At 43.3% G+C, this 21,212-nt stretch overlaps 1 protein-coding gene across 3 annotated transcripts; it reads left to right on the top strand.

Annotated features, from left to right (window-relative positions):
• The first annotated feature begins 599 nt into the window (after positions 1–599).
• Positions 600–19,601, top strand: lman2 (lectin, mannose-binding 2). Of its 3 annotated transcripts, none has more exons than XM_079529485.1 (9): positions 600–672; positions 1,085–1,268; positions 3,197–3,315; positions 4,287–4,404; positions 7,434–7,516; positions 12,875–13,036; positions 14,971–15,085; positions 16,560–16,679; positions 17,291–19,601. In XM_079529485.1, exons 2-9 carry the CDS (start codon positions 1,103–1,105, stop codon positions 17,449–17,451), a joined length of 1,044 nt encoding a protein of 347 aa, XP_079385611.1. In that variant the 5' UTR covers positions 600–672; positions 1,085–1,102; the 3' UTR covers positions 17,452–19,601. The 3 variants fall into 3 exon arrangements, 2 of the variants coding, with proteins under 2 accessions (XP_079385611.1, XP_079385612.1); XR_013792374.1 differs by lacking the exon at positions 600–672 and having other exon boundaries at positions 953–1,268; positions 17,291–18,646; positions 18,880–19,601; XM_079529486.1 differs by lacking the exons at positions 600–672; positions 7,434–7,516 and adding an exon at positions 7,603–7,685 and having other exon boundaries at positions 950–1,268.
• The last annotated feature ends 1,611 nt before the right edge of the window (positions 19,602–21,212 follow it).

The following is a 21,212-nucleotide window of genomic DNA, read 5'->3' as shown; positions in this document are numbered from 1 at the left end:
GTTGCTTGTAAATGTTGATTTCACCCAACACCGTAAAGCAATATAGTTGCAGGTTCAGGTTGCGCATTTTATTGATTGATTGAAAATTGTATTAACAGATTGTAGATGCCAGTTTCGAGCCGTAAGTGCCCTTTGAGAGCAGAAGGAGGGTAGGGATTCACATTTCTAATGTGTAGTTGATTATTTGGGCTTGTTTGTAAAGTGTAGTTGATTATTTTAGCTTGTTTATAAAGTGTAGTTGTTTGTTTGGGCTTGTTTCTATAAAGTGTAGTTGATTATTTTGGCTTGTTTCTATAGTTGCTTTATTTTGGGTTGTTTCTAAAGTGTAGTTGATTATTTTGGCTTGTTTCTATAGTTGCTTTATTTTGGGTTGTTTCTAAAGTGTAGTTGATTATTTGGGCTTGTTTCTAAAGTGTAGCTATTTATTTATTTGGGCTTGTTTCTAAAGTGTAGCCTAGTTGATTATTTTGGACTTCCTTTTGTTGGTTAAACCAGTGGTTTCTCATTTTCATGTCAAAATAATTGGGGTGCTATTTGTCTGCACCCCCATTTGAAAATATTGTATGCCAGGGACTTACTTACTTATCCTCTTCGTCCCGGTTGGGGCATAAGGCCGCAATCATACACTGCCACTGGATCCTGTCTCGTGCTTTGGCCTGTGCTTCGTCCCAGGTAAGACCCATCTCCTTCAGCTCCATCATCACTGTCCTTCGCCAGGTGTTCTTTGGTCTGCCTTTCTTTTCCCAATTGGGGTCCATCTCAAGGCAACCTTGGGTGCCCTTTCATTGGGCATCCTGAGTACGTGACCGAGCCATCTTAATCTGCGTCTCTTTATCTCAAGGGACATATGAGAGCTGCCCGTCTTTTTATAAAGTTAATGCCAGGGACAAGTGTTGTTAAATGTTTCAAACATATTACACTTTTTTTTAATAGCTTGCTTGTTTTCATAGACCAGGTTGCTTATTTCTCTGGCAGAATCTGGCAACACTGCTGGCTACTCGGCGTCATGGCGCTTCCTTGAAAATAAGGAAAACAGTTGTGTGTGTGTGTGAGTGTGTGTGTGTGACACCTTGTTCTTCCCAAGGCCGTTTGTTTGTTTTCAATGTTCAACATGATGGGAAGAAGAAGAATCCTTTCTGTTCTTTCGTATCTTGGCACCACACTCCTCTTTCTCACATGTCATCAGTTGAGTTGTGTGCGCTGTGACATCACGGACGGGAATGCCGAACATCTCAAACGGGAGCATTCTCTGATGAAGCCATACCAAGGTAGGTATGGATGGAGGGGTGGCTAAGTTTGGAAGCTAAACCTCAACCTAGTAACCTACTATAGTACTAACTCAACTCCCCTGTGTTTTGTTTTTGTTTTGTTTGTCTGTGTGTCTTCCTTCCTGCTTCCGAACCAACCCATAGTCAATAATAAACAAGGGACTACATTATTTTCGCCCCTATATGCCACGAAAATGTGGAACGCCCTACCAACAGTCATTAAGACATGCGAATCCCTTGACTCCTTCAAAACCGCTCTCAAAGGGCACCTATACGGACGGCTGCAATTCGAAACTGCCCCCCGTAAAATCTGAATCCACCGCCCACCCCTTTTCCCCCTCACTGTATATGTTTCTTTTCCTTTTTTACCTCCTTTTATGATGAATTCCTTTTCTGTTCTTTGACTATATAGAAGTGTCTATTTGTACGTCTCTAAATGTTTTGATACATTGAACAAGGTGGACCCTCTTGTAAACAAGTGTAATGCTTTATTGGGTCGTCCACTCACAGTTAATAGTCTTTGTATTGAGTTGTGCTTGAAATGTACTGTAATTCTGCAAACTGTTAATGTATATATCAATCAATCCAAACCAACGCATAGTCCCGAATGTGACCCTCACACTCAAACTCTTCTCTATCAACTTGATTTGCTGTTTTATATTTATAGCTCATAAAAATCGGCAATGGAAGGGTGCTCTGCAAAGTGAACACGTACACACGAGAGAAAACTGACAAATAATACATATATACATGTGCGTCGTCCATGCATGTTATTACTCAAGTCGAGACAGTACACCTTAAAATCCCGTTGTGTTCATTTAAAATGCATGTATTGTATAGCCTGCCTGTCCTAAAGATTTGCCAAAACATTATTTTCCATTCTGGGTGGGTTTTTCTCAGAGTACATAAGATTTTAATTTGATTCATTTATTACATCCGGCATTAGCTTATTACTGTGCATCACAACAATATAGTCTTCCTGGGGTCTCAATCACATCATCAAAACATTTATCAACATAAATATTGTAATTGTTCTTTGTACATTATTGTTACATGGCAGCGGTGGCCGAACGGATAGCAGAGCGGTCTTGATACCGGAAGGTCGCCAGTTCGAATCAGCGGTCCGACACGTTAAAATTACCACCGCTGAAGTGCCCTTGAACAAGGCATTGAACCACTACGATGAAATGTGTTCTATGAGCAGGGCCTGGCTGGAAACAAGTTCTTGAGCTTAGCCCAGATACCCTGGGTAAATATAGTAATCATTTCATCATTTCATTTCACATCCATACATAAGAGTAAAAGCTATGTTGTATTGGCTTCCTACAGACAATGCAGCAGCTAGGTTAGAAGACAAACTATTCCTTCTTTCTTTCTTTCTTTATCACAAGCTTGGACTACCTTTGTGATCCACTAGCCCCCACTTTGTGACCGGATGGGGACCGCAAGGTTCCCAGTTCGCACCCAGCCTCCCCCAGAGTTAGTGTCAAAGTGTCCTTGAGCAAGACTCTGAACCCCTAATTGCTCCCGATGTGCAGGTTGGTGCCTTGCATGGTTTCCTCCGGCATCGGTGTGTGAACGTGTGTGTGAATGTAATCTCTGTAAAGTGCCTTGGATAAAGGCGCTATATAAATGCACCATTTACCATTTACACTCTGTGAAACACATGCCATTGCCGTTATGTAGAATGGGATTGATTGAAAAATGTATTGACAGTTTGTAGAATGGGTACAGTTCAACAGAAGTACAGGTCAATACAAAATCTGCAAAAACCAGCATAAGCACTAAGACTTGTTTACAATCAGGGTCGTCTATTTTTTTTTTAAAGAGTGAAAGTAGAAAGAACAAAGAGTGAGATTGATGCTTTCCTTTATGTTTTTTAACATTCCAAACTACAGTCTTGCTCTTTGGTTTTGTGTTGTATTTAGGTGTAGGCAGCAGTCCGTCCAGTCAGTGGGACTTCTGGGGCAGTACTTTAGTGACCAGCTCGTACGTCCGTCTGACTCCCGATGAGAAGAGTAAACAGGGCTCCATCTGGAACACCGTGGTAAGCAGGACACTCTTTAGCAGTGGTGGAAAAATTACTCACATTTTCTTACTTAACCCCCATTTAGACCCCGAGGCCGATTCTAAACCAGTTGCTTCTAAATCCTGACGGTTTTCTGAAAAACCCTGTGTTTCTATGTCAGTTCTGCTCAACTTTTTTGAGTGGTGTAAACCACTCCTACAACTGGCTTTGTTAGTGCAGAAAAAATGAGCATGGTTGCTATGTTCACCCTGTTCACCCGGGTGTGATTTCATTACGTCAGACATGATTTCATTACGTCAAACAGGTTATATAAGACCTTACACCACTCAGTTCACACGGGTGTGATTTTTTCATGTCAAGGACCCCCATAATTATCTGTATTTGGCTGCAGACCCCCATCTGAAAATATGTTGTTCCAGCCAGGGACCCTCCCAGAAGCAAAGATTTGAGTTAAAAACGTTTGCTCTGAAAGAATATAAATTCAAAGATTTTCACGATTTTTCAAAAATAGCAGATCTACAAGCTCATAGCGCTGCCGCGCTACGCGCTTGTAGATCTGCTCTTTTTCAATAGCTAAAGTATCAATACTGCGATATAGAAATACTCTTGTTTCAAGTAAAAGTCCGCAATTCAAAAATGTACTTGAGCAATTATTAAGTACAAAAGTATTTGCATCAAAATGTAATGTAATGCAATGTATCCTCTCCTCCCACACACAGCCGGTCTACCTGAAGGACTGGGAGATGCACGTGCACTTCAATGTAATGTAATGTAATGTAATGTAATGTATCCTCTCCTCCCGCACACAGCCGGTCTACCTGAAGGACTGGGAGATGCACGTGCACTTCAATGTAATGTAATGTAATGTAATGTAATGTAATGTATCCTCTCCTCCCGCACACAGCCGGTCTACCTGAAGGACTGGGAGATGCACGTGCACTTCAATGTAATGTAATGTAATGTAATGTATCCTCTCCTCCCGCACACAGCCGGTCTACCTGAAGGACTGGGAGATGCACGTGCACTTCAAGATCCACGGCTCGGGGAAGAAGAACCTGCACGGTGACGGTGTTGCCATCTGGTACACGAAAGACCGACTGCATCCAGGTACAGCCCCTCAGTGGACACCCATAGAACTTTGACTGGACATTGTAGCTTTCATTGGCAGCCATGTTGCACCCCACACGTCCCAACAGTCCGACAGTCTGACACACTCCCATACATGGGCATGGCATGCCCCCTTTTGTTTTGTGCCCATATATGGAAGTGACTGATTTATTTGTGCCTGATGCCATGACGACACATTGAGGCTAGACAACAAGCTCCATATTTGGGCATGGCTGCCATTGGGAAATCCCTTGTGGTTCTGGCCCAGTGAGCCTGATGACCTCATCAGGCTCATGATCCTCCCTCCTTTTTCTTTAACCAATTTTAAAAAAAATTGGATAATAGAGCACTGAAGTCCTGACGTAACTCGCTCATCCCCTCGATTCCCCTGGTTCACGGAAGTAATTTCTCTATGGAGAATAACATGGGCTCATCTTAACAGGTTGTGTGCCTGTCCACAGACAGACGTCTTGGGAATTACCGCTATGCAGTGCCCAGGACGTCTGTGGACGTCTTAGCAAAAAAGCAAAAGAAAAACGTATTATTATTATATTTATTGCAGCAGTAACAATAGCGTTTTCTCTCAGTCAATTGATTCTTCATATCCATATGAGTGAAGCGGCCGGGGTTTTCAAACACAGTTCTTATATGAGGCGATCTAAAAGGATTATAATGCAAATAAAAAGTACACGAACCTGTGGATTTGCGCCCTGTACCGATATTGACGTCAGACTTCGGTGCTCTATAGCCTCCTCACCAGTTCGCCAGAAATGTCACATTATGAAAGGATTTAACGGGCAAGACAAGTGCCTGGGCATGTTTCACATCACTAGCTACAACACGGTGCTGTGATGTTTTAAGTTGCATCCCTCTACAAGCCTCGCTCTCCATCATGTCTACAGTATGTACATCACTGATTCTGAACGTGGAACCAAATGGACCCTTTACAGGTCTGTAAAGGCTCATTCATAGTCTGGATTTTCGCCGGTGGTGAGGTGACCACCGAACTACAACATGACGTCACAAGCCGCGGTGAAGAGCAAACCATCGCCCCAGCCCTTCTCTCTGTTTTTACTCACCACCGCTCAACGTTATTTCAGCTCCGGTGGTCACCTCGCCACCGGAGCGGTGGTCACCTCGCCACCGGATCGGTGGTCACCTCACCACCGAAAATCCAGACTATGAATGAACCTTAGGTCAGACGCTGTGCAAAAATAATGTAACCAGTGATTTGTTTTGCCATTTGTATATTCCAGAGTGAAATTATTTTTATTTTTTATTTTTTTACATTGTAGATTGGGGTGTCAGTCAGGGGAAAAATATATGTATGAAACGTGGTTCCGTGGCCTAATCAATGCATATGAAAAAGGGGACCATTGAACAGTAAACAGTTTGAGAATCTCTCATAGTAAATATACTGTCATGTTCATTGCATACATTCCAGACCCTCACATGCTAGTATCATGGTTCATGCTGCTGACCAGGTACAGTAAAGTTGCGTTCAGACCTGAAGCCAACGGCCGCCTGGTATCTTCGTAAACCTGACTCCGCCAGATGGAAGACGCCATGTTTCACAACCGACTTCCATCTGGAATCACGGTAGCCCAATCGCTGAAGAAGGCGGGCCCTTTCTTTTAAAAAATGTTCAAGCTACCGTAATTTCCGGACTATAAAGCGCACCTGAATAGAGCGTCGCAGTCCCGCCTCCTACCCTGGACCAGGAAATGATTCTCCGTTCATTTTCCTCATAGACATTTCAGAAAGTATTTATTTAAAGACGTTTACGCCGCGGACAAAGCCAACTCGAGTCGTGACAAATCATGACAACAAACACAATTTTTGTGCCCAACAAATAATTAGAAAGAAGAAAAAAACGGCAGGTTACAACACTTTTTTTGTTGTTTTTCTTTGTAATTATTTGTTTGGTCCAAAATATTGTTTGTGTTGTCATGAGTTGTCACGACTCGAGTTGGCTTTGTCCGCGGCGTAACCGTCTTTAAATAAATACTTTAAGAAATGTCTATGGGAAAAATGCATTGGGTTTCATTTCCTGGTCTAGGGTAGGAGGCGGGACTGCGACGCTCTATATAAACCGCACCAGCTAAATTTAGGGAAAAAAAACAAATGTGTACATATACAAGCTGCACTGGACTATAAGCTGCATAGAGGCCATAGCCGGCCGTAGAGATAGATTTAGAAGGTCCCCTAGTGGCCGTTAGCTGTAAAAATCCATAGATTAGCCGCACCGTTGTATAGGCAGCAGGGTTCAAAGCATGGGGGAAAAGTAGCGGCTTACAGTCGGAAATTACGGTACTCGGCAGGTGATTGGCAGATCCCGCCCGTAGCTTGCCACTGATTGGTCCGGGTTGTGGCCGGCTCGGTTCATCATCACTACTCCGCGAGTGATCCCAGATGAAGGCTGTGTTGCGAACTTGTGAATCAACCCCCTCCCCCCCACACCCGCACCTTGAACGCACCTTAAAGGAGAATTCCATGCTAGAAAGCTTTCTTACCTTTATTTGTAGTTGTTGCGTCCCAATGATGCACTTTTTTGTGCAAAAGTGCATCATTGGCTATTTCCCCTAATATAAGCCCTCAATGAATTGAATTGAATTGCATTGCATTGAATTGAATGGGGTGTTGGGGTGTTGTGCTAATTCGCTTATTTCCATCGCTCAAAAATCATTTTTTTTGTATATATCATCTCTTCATAATGTAAATAGTATCCCAAGCGGCACACTTCACTACTTATTTCGATGGAAATAAGCAAATTAGCACAAAAACCCAACTCCCATTGAGGGCTTATATTGGGGGAAATAGCCAATAATGCACTTTTGCACAAAATTACACCTGGACGTCTTTGGTCAATGGTGGGGACGTAACAACTACAAATAAAGGTAAGAAAGCCTTCTAGCATGGAGTTCTCCTTTAACTGTTTCCAATGTGTCTGTCCATGTCTCGCTCCACCTGTCTGTGCCATTCTGTTCATGTCTGGCTCCACCTGTCTGTGCCTCTATTCATTCCTTTAGGCCCAGTGTTTGGAAACCAAGATCATTTTGTTGGCCTGGCTTTGTTTTTGGACTCCTTCCGCAATGACCTCCATGGGATGGATGTAAGTGTGTCCGGTGTGTGTGCGCGTGCGTGCGTGCGCACGTTAGCCATTCCAGAAGCCAATGACTCCACTTGTTTTCTTCGCAGGGCCTGTGTTTTCCAACAATGCTCTGTTGTTCCACGGGCTGGCCGTATTTATAGACACTTATTCTAATGATGACAACACCGACGTGAGTCTTCACTCGTGATCTATTTGTATATATATATGCATATCACCTTGTACTAGTTATTTCATTTAATTAATTAATTTAATATTAATCCATCTGATCTAAATCAGTCATTGAGTAGTTTTTGTGTGTTTGCTTCACTCTGGTTGGGCATGCTGTCAGTAAAAAGTGAGCATGCTTGTTCTTTCTGCCTTTTATAGAGCGTCGCAGTCCCGCCCCCTTTCATGACAACGCCAGGTGCAGGAAATCATTCCCAATTCATTTTCCCCATAAACATTTCAAAAAGTATTTATTTTAAGACCTTATAAGCGTCGTACAAAGCCAACTCGAGTCGTGACAAATCATGACAATAAACACAATGTTTTGGGCCAAACAAATAATTGGAAAGAAGAAAAAAACGGCAGGTTACAACACTTATATTTGTTGTTTTTCTTCTTTGTAATTATTTGTTTGGTCCAAAATATTGTGTTTGTTGTCATGATTTGTCACAACTCGAGTTGGCTTTTGTCCGCTGCGTAAATGTCTTTAAATAAATACTTTTTTGAAGTCTATGAGGAAAATGAACGGGGAATTCTTTTCCGTGTCTCTCGAGGGGGCGGGACTGCGACGCTCTATTATCAATGATCACCCGAAGAGGAGGAGAGGTCTCTGCACACTATATCACACTTTGTTTTGATTATAGTTACGATTAGGAATCACGTTTAATTTTGCTCCCGATCCGATCATTTGATATTTTGAGTATCTGCCGATACCCTATTTTTCTTATAGAACTCGTATGCCATATCACAACATAGTACAACATCACAGACACTATCCAGTCTAATATGATGATATGGATATAATATTGATACTAGGGGATGTCCTGATCACATTCTTTTGCTCACGATCCAATTCCGATCGTTTGAAAATGACAATCGGCCCAGATTTCCGATCACGTGATCGGGACAACCCTATAGTTCCAATGTTTGTTTGTTCCAATTAGGTATGTAACGATACACTCAACTCACGATACGATACGTATCACGATATGAGGTTCACGATACGATTTTTCACGATATTTTCAACACAACACATCCAGACAAATTACTATTTTTTTTTAATGATTTATCTTCCCCCCCTTTTTTCACAATTTTTATTTAACTACATTGCAAACATAATTGCCTTCCTTGATGTATTAATGAGCATCAATAACGACCATCACCTGGGCACAGTCACAGACACACACAGCTCCCCTCTGCAGGCCTCTACTACTGAAAGTGACTGCATGGAGTCTGTCTCATTTCTCTCCAAAAGCATGTGAATATGATGGAATATCATTACATTATTTCTTTTTCTTTTGAAAATCGATTTTTAATAAATCGATACATATCGTCGGGATATAATATCGATATATCGCGATATACAGTTGGAGGCCATCGATATTGTCCTTTTCTTTTTGCTGAGGTTTGCGTGATCTGCGCAAAAGGACAGTTAACCCATTTTGGGCGGGAACCCCTTTTGGTGTTTTAAACATTGTTATAATTTAGCTATTGAAAAATAGCAGATCTACAAGCTCATAGCGCGCCACCGAGTGGCGCGCTACGAGCTTGTAGGTCTGCTATTTTTGAAAAACCGTGAAAATATTTATTTCAGAAAACTGGAGGATTTAGAAGGATTTTTAAAAATTTTGAGGTCAGGCCTAAATGGGTCAAATGATAAGGGACAATATCGGTGGCACCCAACTGTATCGTCGGGATATAATATTGATATATCGTCGGGATATAATATCGATATATCGCGATATACGATATATCGTTACATGCCTAGTTCCAATGTTTCCATCATTCCATTGTACAGGATCCCCCCCTTTCTCAATGTTTTATCTCTGATGCACCGTTCCCGTTCCCGTTCCCGTTCCCGTTCCCGTTCCCGTTTCTGATGCACCGTTCCCGAGGTGTTCATTTCATGCCAGTGTGCCAAAAAAACGATCCCCTTTTTGATGCGTTATTGCGTTGTAACCTTCCATAAAAAAAATGAATTCATTTCATTTTAACCCATTTTGACCTGAGATCAGATTCTAAAAATGTTCTTCTACATTCTGACAGTTTTCTGAAAAAGCTATGTTTCTATGTGAGTCGTTCTTCGATTTAAAAAAAAATAGCAGACCTACAAGCTCGTAGCGCGCCACTCGGTGGCGCGCTATGAGCTTGTAGATCTGCTATTTTTCAATAGCTAAAGCATAACATAATGCTGCCAACATATATCTGATGTTTACGCCTGGTTTATTGCTTTGCCTTTTAGTGCAGTGGTCCCCAAACCTTTTATTTTTATTCCGTGACCCAAAAGAGAAATTACTAGAGAAAATGGCAGAGATTTGTCTGGAAAAAACAAAAGTCCATGAATTTTAGTTTTTAATTCATGAACATTTGTCTTTTTTTGGGAATGTTTTTGGAAAATGTTTTGACATAGTAATGCAATTTAAAAAAAAATCAAGGTGTCCCGTGACCCACAAATGGGTCCCAACCCAGTGTTTTGGGAACCAGTGCACAGGTTCCCAAAGTGGGGTCCGTGGACCCCTAGGGGTACTTGAAGGAGTTCCAGGGGGTACCTAGCTCAATTAGAGATATAAGGAACCAAATGGACCCTTATGGGTCTGTAACTCAGAGAGTGTACAAATTTACACATTTGTACACTCTCTGAGTTAAATTAACAGTGGTTTTACAATATAAATTGGGGTACCAGAGATAGAAATGCCATTACATCGGGGGTCCGTAGAGTCATGCGTGTGAATTTGGGGGTCCATGAAATGAATATGTTTCAGAATCACTGCCAGAGCCGTAAAGATCCTCCCTTATCGGGGTCACTGGCATATGTTTTCAAATGGGGGGTTCGTGGCCTAATAAATGTTGATTTGGGGGTCCTTGACACGAAAAAGTTTGGGAACCACTGCCTTAGTGTATACATGTACGATTGGTTCAGGTGCGTCGCAACGCAATGGCCGCTGGACGCTCCATATCGGGACAGTTTTTCACGTGATATCGCCGACGGAACGCTCTCTCCTTGCCTGTGTAGATGAGGTTGTAACAATCGCCCTTATCACTTAAGGAAAACCATTAACTAAGGAAAAATAAACAACAGGATCGTAGGGTTATAGTGTAAGTTATTTATATAGAGATGCAGCAAATGTGAATTGTCAAACAAACGGTGTTCAATAGAACTAGTGCACTTGGCACAGTGCGTCTGTCCCTGTCTCTCTCCCTACAAAATGAAAGAAATAAACAGGTAAACAAACTGAAAACAACAAACACTACTCTCTTCAAAACCCCTCCCGCCCCAAACGAGTCCCGACGCTCTCTGTGGCGTCTAGTGTCACAACGTATTCAACAAACAAAACAATAAACAACCCCCCCCCCCCCCCCAAAGTCAGGTGCGCAAAACCGTGCCAAGTATTAAATAAATAAATAAAGTCCGCGTCCTCTTCTTTAATTGAATGCGGCGCTCCCGCGATAGTCTTTAGCAGTTCCTTATCCAAAGAAAAGAGCTCTTCCGCTCTGAACGGCCAAACAAAAAACAAATGGGGTACCCCTTAAAGTTTACATATCCAAACGAAGGCTTTTGGTTCGACCTCACCGGTATGTTGTTAGTGTAGACTCCTGGCAGAAAACACCGACCGGACTCTGATCCAAACACCGGTCACCCGACGGCGGCGGCAATTAAGCGGTTGCTTAATTCCCCGACGGTCCCGACAGTTCGGATACTAAAGGCTGCAGATAGCGCGATCAAACTTGTACATTAATCCGACTGCTATCTGGCGCTCCTCTTCTCCCGTGTAGGCCTACACCAGTGGCGTGCACAGACATTTAGAGGGGCAGGTGCTCAAGTTAAAAAAGGGCACCTTGTGCAGCGCGTGGAACCGGCCGGTTGCCTTAATCCATTTTGGGCGGGAACCCCTTTTGGTGTTAGCATTATGTTATGCTTTAGCTATTGAAAAATAGCAGATCTACAAGCTCATAGCGCGCCACCAAGTGGCGCGCTATGAGCTTGTAGGTCTGCTATTTTTGAAAAATCAAAAAAAAAAAGAAATAAAAAGGTTTTTTTTTTTTTTTTTTTTTAAAGGGCACATTGCCAAAATGGCAGGGGGTGCTCTAGCACCCCCTAGTGTCTATCTGTGCACGCCACTGGCTATCTGGCGCTCCTCTTCTCCCGTGTAGTCCTACACACTGTTTTTGATTTCCCCCCCCCTTCCCCGTGTGTCACTTCCTCTACAAGTAACCTTGGGTGGGTGGCGACATCAGTTTCTGTCACCTGTCAATCACCCCCAGGCTGCACAGATCCCTTACTTTTCTCCTTGGGAAAGAGTACTATTTCACTAATAGTCAGCACCACATGTTACATTTCTTTTCATAAATAATAACATGCACAGGAAAACAAAATAGAAAAACATTACAACGTGCTAATGTCACAAGGTGTAATAAATACTTCCATACTGAAGAAAAGGCGGCGATCCGTGGGTGGATACAAATAAATGTAATCTATTTAGACATTTTAAAATGACAAGTCTCTGTTCGAGTCGAAACATGTTGGCTTATTTTAACTTTTCTAAATGGAGTACATTTATTTTTATCCACCCTCTCCTCATTTTTTTTAACCTTTTTTTGAGTGCTTTTCTTTAGTATTAGTATTCCAGTCCCACTGAAGCACCAGTTCTACTTTACATTATATATTTTGTGTTGCATCTCCATCGAGCACCTGGTTGATTTTCTTTTTGTCGCTTTGTAACAGAGCGCCACAGTCCCGCCCCCTTTCATGACGACGAGAGACCCGGAAAAGAATTCCCCGTTCATTTTCCTCATAGACTTTTCAAAAAGTATTTATTTAAAGAAGTTTACGCCGCAGACAAAGCCAACTCGAGTTGTGACAAATCATGACAATAAACACAATGTTTTGGGCCGATCAAATAATTTGTAAGAAGAAAAACAAAACAAAGGGTTGTATCCTGACCTTTCTTTCCTTTTTTCTAAATATTTGATCAGCCCAAAACATTGTGTTTATTGTCATGATTTGTCGCAACTCCAGTTGGCTTTGTCCGGGTTTTCCGGGTCTCTCGAGGGGGCGGGACTGTGCCGCTCTTTACTTCCATGTTGGTAAAAACAAGCTAACACTGTGAACTCCCCCCCCCCCCCCCTCCCTTCTGTTTGCGGTTGCCACTATAGCGAACGTTTCCGTACATGTCGGCCATGGTGAACAACGGCACGGTGGGCTACGACCACGGTAAAGATGGCCGCGCCTCGGAGCTGGGAGGATGCTCGGCGGAGATCAGGAACAAGGAGCACGACACCTACCTCGCCATCCGCTACTCCAAAGGACGACTTACCGTACGTACCATTTAGACCCCAGGACGACTTACCGTACGTACCATTTAGACACGAGGACCATTCTACAAAGGCCTTCTAATCCTAACGGTTTTCTTAAAAACCCATGTCAGTGGTGCTCACCCATGTTCCTAATGTCATGTTCCTAATGTCATGTTCCTAATGTCAGTGGTGCTCACCCATGTTCCTAATGTCAGTGGTGCTCACCCATGTTCCTAATGTCATGTTCCTATGTCAGTGGTGCTCACCCATGTTCCTAATGTCAGTGGTGCTCACCCATGTTCCTAATGTCCGTGGTGCTCACCCATGTTCCTAATGTCAGTGGTGCTCACCCATGTTCCTAATGTCAGTGGTGCTCACCCATGTTCCTAATGTCATGTTCCTATGTCAGTGGTGCTCACCCATGTTCCTAATGTCATGTTCCTAATGTCAGTGGTGCTCAACCTTTAAAACCCATGTTCCTAATGTCATGTTCCTAATGTCAGTGGTGCTCAACCTTTAAAACCCATGTTCCTAATGTCATGTTCCTAATGTCAGTGGTGCTCAACCTTTAAACCCATGTTCCTAATGTCAGTGGTGCTCAACCTTTAAACCCATGTTCCTAATGTCAGTGGTGCTCAACCTTTAAACCCATGTTCCTAATGTCAGTGGTGCTCAACCTTTAAACCCATGTTCCTAATGTCAGTGGTGCTCAACCTTTAAAAACCCATGTTCCTAATGTCAGTGGTGCTCAACCTTTAAACCCATGTTCCTAATGTCAGTGGTGCTCAACCTTTAAACCCATGTTCCTAATGTCAGTGGTGCTCAACCTTTAAACCCATGTTCCTAATGTCAGTGGTGCTCAACCTTTAAACCCATGTTCCTAATGTCAGTGGTGCTCAACCTTTAAACCCATGTTCCTAATGTCAGTGGTGCTCAACCTTTAAACCCATGTTCCTAATGTCAGTGGTGCTCAACCTTTTTCATGTGAAGGAGCCCCGCCGACACCCATCTGAAAATATGAATGTTTTATTAAATCCTGACAGTTTCTATGTCTGTGGTTCTCAATCCTTTTCCATGTCAAGGACCCCAAAAATTGCCCTCCGACCCGCTTCTGAAAATATGTTGTTCCATAGACCCCAGAAGCAAATATTTGTGTTAAAAACGTTCGCTTGTTAAGAATATATATTCAAATATTTGCACACATTTTCACGAATTTTCAAAAATGGCAATTAATTCTGACACTGACACTGTTATTACTATTGAATAATTATTCAAACGTGACACGCACGCGCGTGACACGCACACGCTGCGACGCGTTGCAAGTGTAAAATCAACCATTGCGACGGCATCAAGGCCTGCCAAAATACATTTTAATCGACTAAATCTAGACTCTAGAGCAGGGGTGGGCAACTGGCGGCCCGGGGGCCACATGCAGCCCCCACCTTCACTAAATGTGGCCCTCAGGTTAATGTCACAAGGTTTCAGCTGTTCCACAACATGCAAACATGACGCGCTTTAATTACTCTAAATTAGTAGCTCAATGCTCAACACAAGTATAATTAAAGGCATTTGAAATTACATAAACATGTACATTTTCAGGATTCCAATTCAAAAATAGCAAAGAAATAATTCAAGATTTCAATTCGAATATAGCAAAAATAGCCGATCTACAAGCTCAAAACGCGTCGCGCTGCGACGTGTTTTGAGCTTGTAGATCGGCTATTTTTGCTACGACAGTAAATTATGGCCCTAGGGAGTGAGTGTGGAAATATAGTGGCCCTCTCCATCGTCAAAGTTGCCCACCCCTGCTCTAGAGTCTAGACTAACACTAAAACATTCCAGGTGACTAAAATGTGACTAAAACTATTCCAAGAGACTATGACTAAGACTAAAATCTAAATGTGCCCTCAAAATCAACACTGGTGTGACACTGTGCATCTTCCTGCTTCCCGCAGGTGATGGTCGACGTGGATGACAAGAACGAGTGGAGGGAATGCATCGACATCGGGGGCGTTCGACTTCCAACGGGTTATTTCTTTGGAGCCTCTGCAGCGACCGGGGATCTTTCTGGTAGGAGGAGAAATGCAGTGATGTCCGCGAGACACCCCCCCCCCCCCCCCCCCCCCAAGTAATGTGGCGACTGTGGCTCAAGAGGTAGAGCAGGTCGTCCAATGATCCATGGGTCGGCGGTTCGTGTCCCGGCTCCTCCTGGCTACATGTCGAAGTGTCCTTGGGCAAGACACTGAACCCCAAATTGCTCCCGATGTGCTGGTTGGTACCTTGCATGGCTTCCGCCGCAATCGGTGTATGAATGTGTGTGTGAATGGGTGAATGTAATGCACAATGTAAAGCGCCTTGGATAAAGGCGCTATATAAATGCACCATTTACCATTTAAGTAGAGCCCCAAGATTATATGTAATCGGCCGCCGACCCACATCTGAAAATATGTAGTTCCAGGGACCCCCCAGAAGGAAAGATTTGAGTTAAAAACGTTTGCTCTGAAAGAATTCAAAGACTTTTCAAAAAGCCGCGCTACGAGCTTGTAGATCTGCTATTTTTCAATAGCTAAAGCATAACATAATGATCAGGAACGAGTACATCAGAGGGACAGCACAGCGCATGTCAGCTGGTTTGGAGATAAAGCCAGAGAGGCCAGACTGAGATGGTTTGGACGCGTACAGAGGAGGGATAGTGAGTAATATCGGTAGAAGGATGTTGAGGTTGGAACTGCCAGGCAGGAGGCCTAGAGGAAGACCAAAGACAAGATTTATGGATGTAGTGAAAGAGGACATGAAGTTAGTTGGTGTGAGAGAGAAGAGGAGGCAGAGGACAGGGTGAGGTGGAGGCAGATGATTCGCTGTGGCGACCCCCCTGAAGGGGAAAAGCCCAAAGGAACACACACACACACACACACACACACACACACACACACACACACACACACACACACACACACACACACACTTTTGATTGATTGATTGAAGTATTTATTAACAGTATGCAGACTAGGTACATTTCAAGCACAACTCAATACAAAAACTGTTAACTGTGGACGACACCATACACATAAAGCATTACACTTGTTTACAATAGGGTCCACCATTTTCAATTCATCAGAAACACACACACACACACACACACACACACACACACACACACACACACACACACACACACACACATTTGAAATGTGTATTTATGTCCACATAATGAGAAGTACAGGAATACCTTGTAGGCTACAAAGGACATAAACACTGCCAGTGCAGTTTGACAATAGGAGAGCAGCCAGTTACAACGTGCATGGACGGCAAAGCATCGTTACATACAGTACAGCTGACATGTCGGACACAGGGCAGCAGACATAAATCATGGATAAAGGAAACAACGCCTCCTCCAAATTGAGCGGCTTCCTATAATAGCTGAAACTGAGCAGTACCTCGCTAACTGCTTGGCTCTCCACACACACACACACACACACACACACACACACACACACAGCCTGCACCGCTCAGTTCACACAGTTGTGATTACTTGTCTTTCCAGACAACCATGACATCATCTCCATGAAGATGTACCAGCTGATGGTGGAGCATACCCCAGAGGAGGAGAGCCAAGACTGGACCAAGATCGAGCCAAGCGTCAGCCTCTTCAAGTCCCCCAAAGGTAAGGAAGGCTGCACCATATGGACAAAGTAATGTTGGTACAGTGGTAGTGATATTTCTGCATTATGGTGTGTTATGTATGACACTGTGGAGTTTTCACATGTCCTAGATTTATTTGTAGGACAGAGCACTAAAAATATGGGGGGGGGGGTCATTGACATGAAATAGTTTTGAGAACTGATATAGAAACATTTGTTTTTTTTTCCAGAAAACTGTTCATGATTTAGAAGACATTTTGTATAATCTGATCTCGGGTCTACTCTAAATGGCTTAACCCTTTTTGGGCGGGAACCCCTTTTGGTGTTTTAAGCATTATGTTATACTTTAGCTATTGAAAAATAGCTGATCTACAAGCTTGTAGGTCTGCTATTTTTGAAAAATTGTGAAAATGTGGCGCAAATTTGGAATCTATATTCTTTCAGAGCGAACAACATATTTTCAGATGGGGGTCGGCGGGCCAATTACATATATTTTTGGGCGTCCTTGACATGAACATTTTTGAGAACGACTGGCATAGAAACATGAGGTTTTTCAGAAAACTGTCAGGATTTAGAAGACCTTTTGTAGAATCTTTTCCCAGGACTAAATGGGTTAAACTTTGCCTCCTCACAGACAACATCGACGATCCGACGGGAAACTTCCGCGGCACACCGCTCACCGGCTGGAAGGTCTTCCTCCTCCTGCTGTGCGCTCTGCTGGGCATCGTGGTCTGTGCCGTGGTGGGGGCCGTCGTCTTCCAGAAGAGACAGGAACGAAACAAGAGATTTTACTGAACGTGAGAGAGAGAAATAAGAGGGAAGAAAGAGGAGAGAAACCTTTTCAACTGAGAGGTATTATTCCTCATGACACAAACTTGACTGTTTTCCAAACTACAGATTCACTACACTCACTCACCGCTTGGTTCCCAATGGGAACCGGTTCAGTTATTTTTGGTTCTTATAGTCCATGAGCCAGAGCTCCAAAATTGGAACGTTAATTATGAATTGAGTGGGCAAAACCGTACCTATATTAAATTGTTATCACCATGAAACTTCCCCAGTTGATAACGTACACGAAGACAATGATTTGTTGTATTACAAATTAAAAAAAACAAAATATGCAAAAAATGGAAAGTATGAGAAAGCTACTACTGTGGAAGGGCTATCGTATATTAATTTACGTATATTGATCCTATAAACAATTTAATATAGGTATTGTTTAGCCCACTCAATTCATAATTAACGTTACAATTTTGGAGCTCTGGCTCATGGACTAAGAACCAAAAAGAACTGAACCGGTTCCCATTGGGAACCAACCGGTAGAAAAGGGGTCTCAGTGTGAGGATTTTCTTTCTTTTTTTTCTTTTTTTTTCCTAGAGATTGTACAAATGTTTGTATCGTTGAAGCACTGCATTGAGAGTTATGGGCTGTTCATACCAAGCATGATAACTATAACGCTTAAACCCTCTGGAGCAGTGGTTTCACATCAAGGTCCATTATTTATTCTGCATTCGAGCCACGGAACCACCATTTGTGACTAAATTTGACTGAGGGACTGCCATTGGATTTTTTAGAATTTGAATCATATGAAAGCAGGGAATCATAGCTTCAAATTGACATATTGGTTGTTCAAGTTTGACCCACCAGTTTTGGAGATATGGCTTATAGAGTAATGTCTTGCAGAAAACAGCGAGTTGAGAAAACAGGCTTGAAAGGTTCACTTCTGTGGTCTCTAACATTACACCTAGCTACATGTTTAAGCATTTATTTCATATTTACATGTCGATATCAGCTCTGACACTTATTTCAGACATGCTCTAGTATGTGAAGAGTCTGCCTGTGCTATTAACTAATTTTTGAAAAAAAGAAAAAAAAAACTCATTTGTCCTCTGGTGAAAAGCTGGAATGTGCGCGATGGCAGTCTCTCAGTCAAATCTGGTCACATTTGATGAGATTTAGCCTCGCAGACCCAAAACTAAAGAATGATGTCGTCCACATTTCCATGCTGTGTTGATGTTGGTACCATAGGACAGTGGATCCATGCTGTGTTGATGTTGGTACCATAGGACAGTGGATCCATGCTGTGTTGACGTTGGTACCATAGGACAGTGGATCCATGCTGTGTTGACGTTGGTACCATAGGACAGTGGATCCCAAACATGCTGTGTTGACGTTGGTACCATAGGACAGTGGATCCATGCTGTGTTGACGTTGGTACCATAGGACAGTGGATCCATGCTGTGTTGACGTTGGTACCATAGGACAGTGGATCCCAAACTTGTTCATGTCAAGGACCCCCAAATTGACACTAATTATCCCGCAGACCCCCGTTTGAAAAGATATGCCAGGGACCCCCATAAGAGAAGAGTTTTACGGCTCTAGCAGTGATTCTCAAGGACCCCCAGTTTGACATGCATTAGTCTACGGACCCCCATTTAATGGCATTTCTATCTCTGGGACCCCAATATATATATTGTAAAATCAAAGATAATTTAGCTGGGGACCCCCTGGAACTCTCTGAAGGACCCCTAGTGGTCCCCGGGCCCCACTTTGGGAACCACTAACCCTTTTCACATCAAGGTCCATTATATATATCCTGCATTTGAGCCACGGGTCGGAACCACCATTTGACGATATTTAGCCTCTCAGACCCAAAACTAAAGAATGATGTCCACATGTCCATGCTGTGTTGGCGTTGGTACCATAGGACAGTGGTTCCCAAACTTTTTCATGTCAAGGACCCCCAAATTGACACTCATTAGCCTGTGGACCCCCGTTTGAAAAGATAATGTTTGAAGAGATAATGCCAGGGACCCCCATAAGACATGATTATTAAGGCTCTAGCAGTGATTCTCAAGGACCCTCAGTTTGACATTCATTAGTCTACGGACCCCCATTTAATGGCATTTCTATCTCTGGGACCCCCGATTTATATTGTAAAATCAATGTTATTTTAACTCTGAGAGTGTGCAAATGGAACCAAATGGACCCATTAGGGTCCATTTGGTTCCATTTGCACACTCTCAGAGTTACAGACCCATAATGGTTAATTTGGTTCCAAACTATAATTTAGCTGGGGACCCCCTGGAACTCCCTCAGGTACCCCTGGGGGTCCCCGGACCCCACTTTGGGAACTGCTGCCATAGGAGAGATAACGGGCACATGTTGATCAAAGTGACAATTCTTCTACATTCTCTAATTGTGTAGACGTCTTGTAAATGCAGATATTTAACAATAATGTAGCATCAAGAATTGACAGTGTACCACTGGTTGAGAATCACTGCTCTATACTTAGTAAACTGGACCCAAGTTGTCTCTGTACCTGGAGCGCTTTGTCCGCCCACCCGTCTACACCAAATCTGACCCAAGTTGGCTCTGTACCTGGACCGCTTTGTCCGCCCACCCGTCTACACCAAATCTGACCCAAGTTGGCGCTGTACCTGGACCGCGTTGTCCGCCCACCCGTCTACACCAAATCTGACCCAAGTTGGCGCTGTACCTGGACCGCGTTGTCCGCCCACCCGTCTACACCAAATCTGACCCAAGTTGGCGCTGTACCTGGACCGCGTTGTCCGCCCACCCGTCTACACCAAATCTGACCCAAGTTGGCGCTGTACCTGGACCGCGTTGTCCGCCCACCCGTCTACACCAAATCTCCCCCCCCCCAAAAAACGGGCGATCTACAAGGTCACAATGCGTCGCGTCGCGTCGCGTCGCGTCGCGTTGTGAGCTTGTAGATCGTCGTATTATTTGGCTAATGTTCCCCCTAGAACAGGGATGGGCAACTGGCGGCCCGGGGGCCACATGCGGCCCCCACCTTCACTTAATGCGGCCCTCAGGTTAACACTAGAATACTGATAAGTAGATTAGTAGCTTAATGAGTATTATTAAAATTATGTCCAATGCATTTGTATAAGTTCTATAATTAAAGGCATTAAAATGGTTACTTTTCAGGATTCCAGTTCAAAAATAGCAAAAATTAATTCAGGATTTAAATTCAAATAATAGCAAAAATATAGCTGATCTACAAGTAGATCGGCTATTTGTGCTACGACAGCAATATGCAACGTGGCCCTCTGGAGTGAGTGTGGAAATTGAGTGGCCCTCTCCATCGTCAAAGTTTCCCAACCCTGCCCTAGAACAGGGGTTCTCAACCCGTGGGTCGCGACCCCTCGGGGGGTCGCCAAATTATTTTGGGGGTCCCCAAAATATTTTCCAAAAAAAAAAAAAAATCTTTTTTAAATTTTATTTTCACGATTTTTCAAAAATAGCAGACCTACAAGTTCATAGTGGCGCGCTATGAGCTTGTAGATCTGCTATTTTTCAATAGCTAAATTATAACAATGCTTAAAACATCAAAAGGGGTTCCCGCCCAAAATGGTTTAAGGTTATTGTAGCAGTCAATTTATATTGGGGGTCGGGAGGGGGCGGGGCGGGGGTCCCGAGACATTGCCAAAGCATTTCCGGGGGTCCCCGGACAAAAACGTTGAGAACCCCTGCCCTAGAATATGAGCACTGGGGTTCAAAGATCATGTCCACGACCTCAACTATAACGC

The sequence above is a fragment of the Electrona antarctica genome (genome assembly GCF_951216825.1).
Source record: "Electrona antarctica genome assembly, chromosome: 19".
NCBI classification, from domain to species: Eukaryota; Metazoa; Chordata; class Actinopteri; order Myctophiformes; family Myctophidae; genus Electrona; species Electrona antarctica.
The sequence above is the reverse complement of the archived record's forward strand: the minus strand, read 5'-3'. Positions and strand labels throughout refer to the sequence as shown.

Bases quoted from the DNA above. Each gene is read 5' to 3' on its own strand.
- lman2 (XM_079529485.1), top strand. From the start codon at position 1,103: ATGTTCAACATGATGGGAAGAAGAAGAATCCTTTCTGTTCTTTCGTAT. The intron at 15,086-16,559 runs GTAGGAGGAGAA...TTGTCTTTCCAG, and splicing joins AGCGACCGGGGATCTTTCTG to ACAACCATGACATCATCTCC. The intron at 16,680-17,290 runs GTAAGGAAGGCT...GCCTCCTCACAG, and splicing joins CCTCTTCAAGTCCCCCAAAG to ACAACATCGACGATCCGACG.